The sequence below is a fragment of the Anolis carolinensis genome, chromosome 1 (genome assembly GCF_035594765.1).
Source record: "Anolis carolinensis isolate JA03-04 chromosome 1, rAnoCar3.1.pri, whole genome shotgun sequence".
Taxonomy (NCBI): Eukaryota; Metazoa; Chordata; class Lepidosauria; order Squamata; family Dactyloidae; genus Anolis; species Anolis carolinensis.
The window spans coordinates 7923087-7931860 of NC_085841.1; the positions used below are offsets into that span (position 1 = coordinate 7923087).

At 42.2% G+C, this 8774-nt stretch overlaps 1 protein-coding gene across 1 annotated transcript; it reads right to left on the bottom strand.

Annotated features, from left to right (window-relative positions):
* Positions 1-440: 440 nt before the first annotated feature.
* Positions 441-7517, bottom strand: bd22 (beta-defensin-like protein 22). Its single transcript, NM_001293130.1, is given in 2 exon segments — positions 441-670; positions 7319-7517. Coding segments are annotated over 2 exon segments (288 nt in total). The 5' UTR covers positions 7476-7517; the 3' UTR covers positions 441-539.
* Positions 7518-8774: the final 1257 nt, after the last annotated feature.

The following is an 8774-nucleotide window of genomic DNA, read 5'->3' on the forward strand; positions in this document are numbered from 1 at the left end:
GGTGGACTAAACAGACGCTTGCTTTTTCCTGAAGGCAATGGGAGAGAGAAGTAGGCATTTGGACCACCCATGGCAACCTTTTGGTGAAGAGAAGGGCTCTGGAACTGCCGCTTTAAGTCATACAACCAGAAGGTTTGATGGTTGTGCCCTCGCTTTTAGTCTTCTGAATTGAGGGGGACCTTCTCAGAGTACATTAGCATTGTAGAACAAATGCAGTTTGACACCAAGTGACATGTCTTGATGCTATGAAATCATAGGACTTGTTGCTCTAGTGAATAGAAGGCCTTCTGGTACAAGAATGGAGTCATGCTGGAGAGAAGACATGTCTCTGAGGTGTGCATAAATGAAACTGCAGGTGTTTCTCCTGCAAATATGAGGATAATACTTTACCCTCTATCAGGCGACATTCATAGGAATTTTATTTAAATAAACATAGATGAGAAATAAACAGGATTTATTTATCTTGATTGGTGGGCTATTCTATTTTTGTTCTAAAGACGGTAATTTTCCATGTCTTGAATCTCTACTAGTTATGTTCTTTATCCGTACTGCAGGCAGCAACGTTTCTTTGCATTGCATCTTCCAATCATCCGTTCACGGGAAAGGCAGCGGCTGCGGCATCTTGCTCCAGCAGCATTGCAGAAAATGGTATTCCTTGGCTGGATTGCTACTATAGAAATTAAAAGAAAATTAATCATTTGCACACTTCCAATATATATTCAGTTGCAGTTTAGATCAGATGTAGGTTAATTTAACTTCAATTCAACAAGAGATACATTCTTAGGTTTCACAAAATAGACTTATAGATTAGAGTGGTTAGTATTAAAATGCAAGAGCCAGAGCAGTGTGGTAGTTTGACTCTGAGAGATCGGAGTTAAATTTCCCACTCAGGCATAGAAAAGCAATGGGGTGAAAAAGAGTTTATCCTTTTTTTCCAGATAAACATTTACATACTAGATTTCATTTTCACTGGATCACAGCATGCTAAATGAAAGTGATTCATAATATAGAGCCTCTCAATCATGAACTTTCATGCCATCAGATGATAGAAGACAAGACTAAAAGTCACAGGCAAACTAGCCTGTAAAGAAGTGTGTTTTTATTTTTATTTACAGATGCCAGGTTTAACTGTGTTTTAAAAAGGGTTAATATTTCAGTTACTCTGCACCATGAGTTGGCTGCCATGGAGAAGGGGGCGGAGCCAACTGGGTTAGCTGAAGAGAGCAGAATTTGGAGGGAAAGTCAGTCAGTCTGTGGTCAGAGAACCATAGGGAAGGTTAGTTTTTAGAGTCGGTGCCCTTATGAGGTACCGAGAGACTAATTCTGGTTGAGGAATCAGGGTGGCTCAAATGATTGGTCATTTTGAGTCAATTTTAAAATAAGTTTGGTGACTTATTTTAAGGTAGTCTGTTTCCAGATAAGGGACAGATAGTATGTGTTTGTAATTCACAAGGTGAAAGCAGTATAGAAAGAAGTGGAGAAAGGAGTGACATTTTAGGAAGCTTGAATCACCTCATTCTGTTATTGCAATTGTTAAGGAAAGTGCCTCTAAGTGAGAATTGTATCCATTAAGCTTGTGCCTAAATAAACTTGTTGTTGTTCTTTCAAACATCTCAGTCTCTGTCATACATACACACATCAAGAATAAAAAAGAAGAAAGAAAAACCAATATTTAAAAAGTCTCCTCTCTAAGTAGCTAGTGGCTATGTATTCCTATACTGGTGGCAACAATTGATGATCCCCTTTGTAATTTGGTGGCAGCATTATAAAACCTCTATAATTTGGTGGCAGCTTTTAAATAAAAACATCTTTAATAACTCGTGGCAGCGGATATAATTATATATATAATATAATTAATAAAAACTTCATCCTTCTCCACATCTCCGCAATCGGTGTCAGAGGTGGGATTCTAAAGGATTTCCCCCTGCCTGAAAGAGCCTCAGTCATGCTTGAGTTCTCCGCATAGCCAAAGAGCATTGTGCTGGTTTTTCTGCTCTCACATAACCATGGGCTCTTTTCACACTACTAAGTTGATTCTAATCTATATATATAAAAGAGTGATGGAATCGCGGCACCGAGCAAAACAACAAAACTAAAGGCCCCCAACCTCGAAATTTGACAACACAACCCATCATCCACGCCTCTAGGTTGATACAACAAAAACTCCCGTCAAGAACCTCCTTGGGGCCTTAAAAACCCAGCTGTCAGCCTGGCTGGAAGGCCCCATGGTGGTCGGAGGAAGGGCCTCCACGCGGCGGGGCCGTGGAGTAAAAATTGTCAGGACGCGGCAGGGCCCAAGCAGGCATGGAACAACCCCCCCCCCCAAGAGCCACCTCAGCCTCCCTCCAGCCAGAGGGAGGACGCGAGGCCCCAAGGTTTCTTTCTTTTTTTTTTGGATGTTGAGGCCTGCAGAGCCGAAGGTGGGGGGGGGGCTTCCAGAAAGGCGCCCCCCCACGAAGACCACTGCATCCTCCCCTGTGCCCCGCAGGCCTCAGGCTGGCCCCAGCCACGAGAAAGCCGGAGCCCGAACCTTCCCCCCGAAGAGCCACCTCCGCCTCCCGCCAGGCCGGAGGCAGGCTGCAAGGCCCAAGGTTTCTTTTCTTTTAACTATTTATTTTCTTTTTGACATAGACACCTGAAGGGGTGGCCTCAAGGCCGGGAAGCACCATGGCCCCAAGGAGGGAGGCTGCCAGGCCGCAATGTTTTTTTGTTTTTTTTGTTTTTTTAGATGGAGGCCTCCAGAGGCGGAGGCAGGGGTGGCCGCAAGGCCGGAAAGAGCCCCCCCCCGCCATGTCCTAAAGGGTCCTAAAGCCTCCCCCCCTTTTCCTGTCTTCAGAGGAGGGCCCTACCTTCCCAGCCTCAGCTGCCTGGGCCTCTGTCTCTCTTCCAGTGATTGGAAAGAGGGGCCGCCTGCCTGTACAATCAGGCAACAAATATAATATCTAAAATTACTATGGTGTAATAATACAAAACAATATAATCTCTAAAATCAGGACATTAAATAAAGAAAACACTCTGAAAATGGGAATTCCTGAAAGGAAACAACCAGGGCCAGCTAACACCTCCCAACAAAGGATTCCCCCAGGCAGGAAGCAACAATATAATATCTAAAATCAGGACATTAAATAAAGAATAACACTGAAAATGGGAATTCCAGGAAGGAAACAACCAGGGCCAGCTAACACCTCCTAACAAAGGATTCCCCCAGGCAGGAAGCAACCAGGCTTCCAAACAGCAAGGCTATTCAGTGCTGTTCAACCTAACCAAGCAAGATTTCCCCTTCATAGTACACCTTCAGGGTTTCAAGCCATGAGGCTTCTCCGTCTCATTCAGCCTGCCCAAGAAAGGATGTAGAAAGCAGTCAGTCTTTGAAACAGCAAAGCCTTTATTCAGTACAATTCAAATTGGCTAAAAAACCATTTCCCTACAACACAAGTACCCAGCCTTCCAAGCAGCAAACCTATTCCATTGTATTCCAGCTCACCAAACAAGGATTCACTTAAGGAGAAAACACCCAGACTTTAAGGCTGCAAGGCTATTCACTGCTATTCCACCTGGTCAACAAATGATTCCCATCAGCCACAGCAACGCGTGACCAGGCACAGCTAGTATCCATTAAGACTGTGAATCCAGAGCCACCAACAGCCTTTTGGTATAACCACACCAGCCCCTGATTGGTGGAGAAATGGCACAGCCAGGATCCGGGCTCCCATTGACTAGGGATTCCCTCTGAAGTTATTGCTGATTGGTGTTTCTCTATGATGGAAAAAATAAACAGCTGTCATTCATTGGTTTGAACTCTAAGTCTGAGACAGTGGTTCCCAACCTGCTGCCCGAAAATCCGTTGAAAATCCGATCTACAAACTTCCTTCCTCTTTATTTTACTTTATTTTCACTCCTTTCCACAGAGCTGACCATTGCATTGAATAGACCATATCAGCTCTAGATTATTAAATATGCTTTTCTGTGGGTGAGCGAATGGAGTCTACTGGATGGCATATGTTCTGTATCAGAAACTAGAGCTAATGTGGCCTATCCAATGCAGTTTTCTGAATCAGCACCGCATATAACCAAACCAAGTCTAAAGTTGACCAGAAACTGATTTGTAACCCTTTTGGTACTAATGTTGGAGAGTGGTCCCTGGTCAAAGTGGTCGCTGGTTAAGTGAGTCCTGGTCAAAAAAAGGTTGGGAAGCACTGGTCTAAAAGAATGACGGATGCCAGGAATGCAGTGTAGCAATATGTAATAAGTTCTTGATTGACTTAATGGAAGATATTGAGTACATACAAAGAAAAGGGTTTCATTTACGCAATCAGAATTAATTATGGGAGATAAACAATACAATGGGTGAAACCTCTCTTGCAGTTTCTGCACTGCTTCTTACCAGCAGGTATCAATGGAAAGCTGAAAAACCTCTTGAGTGGCAGAAGGAAACATGTCAATGAAATGAGATTTTATCAATGGGAAGAGACTTCAGTTAATGGAATTAATACAACTTCATCCACAGGGATGGGGAACGCTTTGTTTGTGTGTGTCTAGATAGCTTCCACCTTCCACTACCTGTCCCCTTGTGATGAGATTGGGTGAATTGAAAATACACATTCAGGTAGAGCTAGACAGACATTCCAGGTTTCCTTTTTGGAAAGGAGAAGGGGCCACAGCTTTCTTGACTTTTCTGGGATGGTGATCTGTTGAGAATTCTGGTGTTTATGAAGTAGATTTCTGGAGGTTTGTGAATGGAAAAAGCTCTGAATTGACATAGTTTTCTTGATTGTATCAGGGATATTGTAGTATCTTGCTCAGGCATGGTCAAACTTCAGCCCTCCAGGTGTTTTGGACTTCAACTCCCACAATTCCTAATAGCCTACTGGCTGTTAGGAATTATGGGAGTTGAAGTCCAAAACACCTGGAGGGCCCAAGTTTGCCCAGGCCTGATCTAGCTACTCCTTCTCAGTTTATTCTCCATAACGTGATATGTAAAATCCTTTTGTTGAGTAGCTGCTTTGTTTCCCAAGGTTAGGTTTGGTAAACAAACAAAGAGGTGAGTTGGAGGGAATAGTCTACTGACCTTTTGCAGGCCCAGGCTCTGTCAGGTCACAGAGGTTCATATAAGTTTAAATAATTCATATTTTGGGGGGTATGGTTTCTTGATAACACCCTTGTGATTATATTTTAATTGCCATGGTTCTGTCCTATGAAATCCTGGGGTTTATAGTCTGTTGAACCACTGAGAATTCTAAAACATCCCAAAATTTCATAACATGGAGTCATGGTAACTTACAGAGAATGCCAAAGGTCTATAAGTATGAAAGGGTTACTAACCTGTATTCATATTTTATTATTATGACAGATCTCCCCTCCTATGTGGGGTACCCCAAGGTGCAATTCTCTCCCCTCTTCTCTTCAACATCTACATTAGACCCCTTGCTAGTTTGGCTCGGAGTTTTGGCCTAGACTGCTATCAATATGCAGACGACACCCAACTCCTTCTGCGCTTGGAGCCTGGAGCAACATCAATACCAGACAATTTCACCTTCTGTCTGGAGGCTCTGTCGAACTGGCTACGTGCTAGTAGACTGAAGGTGAACCCGGCAAAGACTGAGATTCTCTGGCATGGCCGCTCAACTGGTCTGACCCACTTGCTACCCACCTTCGATGGTGCTGTCCTATCTCCTTCACCTACCATTAAGAGCCTGGGTGTCGTTTTAGATTCGCAGCTGACAATGGAAGCTCAGGTCGCTGCTGCCAGCAAACAGGCCTTTTTCCATCTACGACAAGTGAGGCAACTGGCACCCCATCTATCTGATGAGGCGCTGGCAACAGTCATCCATGCCATAGTCACGTCTAGGCTGGACTATTGCAACGCCCTGTATGTTGGCCTTCCGATGTCCACGACCCGAAAGCTCCGTATTGTTCAGAATGCGGCAGCCAGGCTACTCACAAGAACACCTTTGAAATGCCACATAACACCAGTGCTGCAGCATCTGCATTGGCTTCCAACTGATTACTGTGGTCTATATAAAATGCTAGTCCTGACTTTTAAAACTCTTTACGGCCAGGGCCCATCGTATCTTAGGGACCGTCTCTCCTTCTCCCATCATCGGAGGTCACAACGACCATCCCAACGAGACTTACTTTACATACCGGGTCCTAGAGAAGTGCACTTGGAGAGGACCAGGCGCAGAGCTTTTTCTATTTCTGCCCCTGCCTTATGGAATGCCTTGCCGCCCTACATGAGAGCCATGCGTGAGTTAGGGCCTTTTACCCTAGCACTCAAGACCTGGCTCTTTACTAGAGCTTTTAATCTATGTTAATTTTTATCAATATTTGTATGTATGTATTTTTATCCTTTACAATTTTATCTTGTAAATCGCCTAGAGCATCATGGATGGAGGGCGATTAATAAGTAATTAAATGATGATGATGATGATTATGGTCAATAACCAACACCAAAAGTAAACTGTGCAGAAAATTCAAATCAATGTCTGCTACTATCAGTAAGGGAATGAATGAGGTATGCATATTATGGGTTCCATTGGGCTGAGAATTGTGGAGACAAGCAGGTAGAGGCTTGGTTAGCAGTTGAATGGAAAACCACAAGGAAATATCAGGAAGCTAAGAAAGAATCCTGCCTGGACCCAGTGAGAGCTACTGTCAATCAGAACTGAACAAATTGTGTTTATTGGGCCAACGTGTAACTTCCATGTTGTAACCCACTTTGAGCCACAAGGAGAGCTGGGTAAGAAACAAAATTATTATTATTATTATTATTATTATTATTATTATTATTATTATTATTATTATTATTATTATTTTAATCATATCTCTCTTTTTCTGAACCTATATGTACACTGTGATTATCTGGAAAGGGACTTCTCTCTATCCAACCAACCTCTCAAGCTTGTTTGATAGGAACAAGGTGATAGCCTTCTCTGTGGCTACTTCAAGACTCTAGAATAGTGGTTCTCAATCTGTCGGTCCTCAGGTGTTTTGGTCTACAACTTCCAGAAATCCCAGCCAGTTTATCACTGCTGAGATTTCTGGGAGTTGAAGGCCAAAACATCTGGGGACCCACAGGTTATGAAACACTGCACTAGAACTCTTTTCCTAGAAAGGCCAAAGATAGCCCCATCCCTGCTTACCTTTCACAGACAGGTAAAAATATTCCTTTGCCATTGGGCATTTATATATTAATGTGGGGATTGATCTGAAAGATGATGTGACTGGGATTTTAAGGTAAGTATAATATATTTCAATATTTTAGATTCAAAGTTTTTTATAGAATCGATTTTTTAAAATTTTACATAATTCTACTCACCTTCTGAATCATAGGAATAATTTTCATCTGAAATGTCAAGAGGCTCTTGCTCTGACTCTTGATCTTGATCTGGCTCTGGCTCTTGTTCTGTCTTTGGCTCGGCTTTTATCTGGAAAACCAGGATAGCAAGTGCAAGGAGCATGAGAGTGGATTTCATGATCAGCAGTCAGACATGACCTCTCAGTGACAATGGAAAAAAGCAAATCAATGAAGGAGATGACATTGAAAACCCCACATTTATACCCATTTTTGTGGCGGAGACTCAGAAAATTAGGGTAGGAAACCAGTCTAAATGACAATTGTTTCTTTCAAAGAACATATGGTGTCCCTGGCTCATATCTGAAAAGACTACCCATTAAGTAAACAGTCGCATTACTCATAAAATTGGTGAGATAATGCTGGATCATAAAATGCCTTCCAATTTTCTTTTTGTTTGATCTTCCCTTTGAAAAGGATTATTTTATTGTTCCTTCTTAGGTTTATCTATTTTCTGAAGTTGCTTCAGATAGTGTTTCTGAGATAAACGTGTCACTGTAAAGTGACCCTGGATATCACAGACCCTTCCACCAGTTTGGATGACGTGTCTCTCCTAGACTTTGGGACACACTGGCTTCTGCTCCAGTGCATTATTTTGCTGAACTCTGACTTTATTGAGATCTTAAAAATGTGATCTACATCTCTATCTCTATCTCTATCTCTATCTCTATCTCTATCTCTATCTCTATCTCTATCTCTATCTCTATCTCTATCTCTATCTATCTATCTATCTATCTATCTATCTATCTATCTATCTATCTATCTATCTATCTATCTATCTATCTCCATCCCCTTAAATAGGCACTGCTGCATTCATTTTGTGTCTGTTATGGTTTTGCACAGTTTTGGAGCCACATTACAGTGTCAGTGTAGATGACACTGTAATCTCTCAGAGACCTTGACACAACAAAGCTGGTTAGACTTCAACGTGCCATAAGTCATTTTATTGTCTTTGCCGGGTCAGGTTAACACAACTACAGGAATTCTTAGGAAGATGATGTGTGCATGAATGAGCCTCTCAGCTGATATTACCCAGATCGATATAATAGAATCCAGTTATTTCTAATGCAACAACAAACTAATATAATGCAATATGAATACAGCTGATGTATAGAACTTTGTAGAATGACAGAACAGATGGTGAATGAGACCTTTTCATATCAGGAACTATTGAGCTAGTGTTGCATTTGTTTTATCTACAGTCCTTCAGATGTGAGTAATCTTCAACAGGACAAACAATGTGGAATTATTTTTCACCTGGCTGTCTGCCACAAATCCCTATATAAATGCTAGACTTCTGTTCTTGAAATCATTCTGCAGGCATCTGCTGTTCTCCAGAAGTCCTTGGGTCTCAACTAACCATCCACAATGAAAAGCCTTTTCCTGCTTCTCACTTTGGCTTTCTTGGTTTTTCAACTAA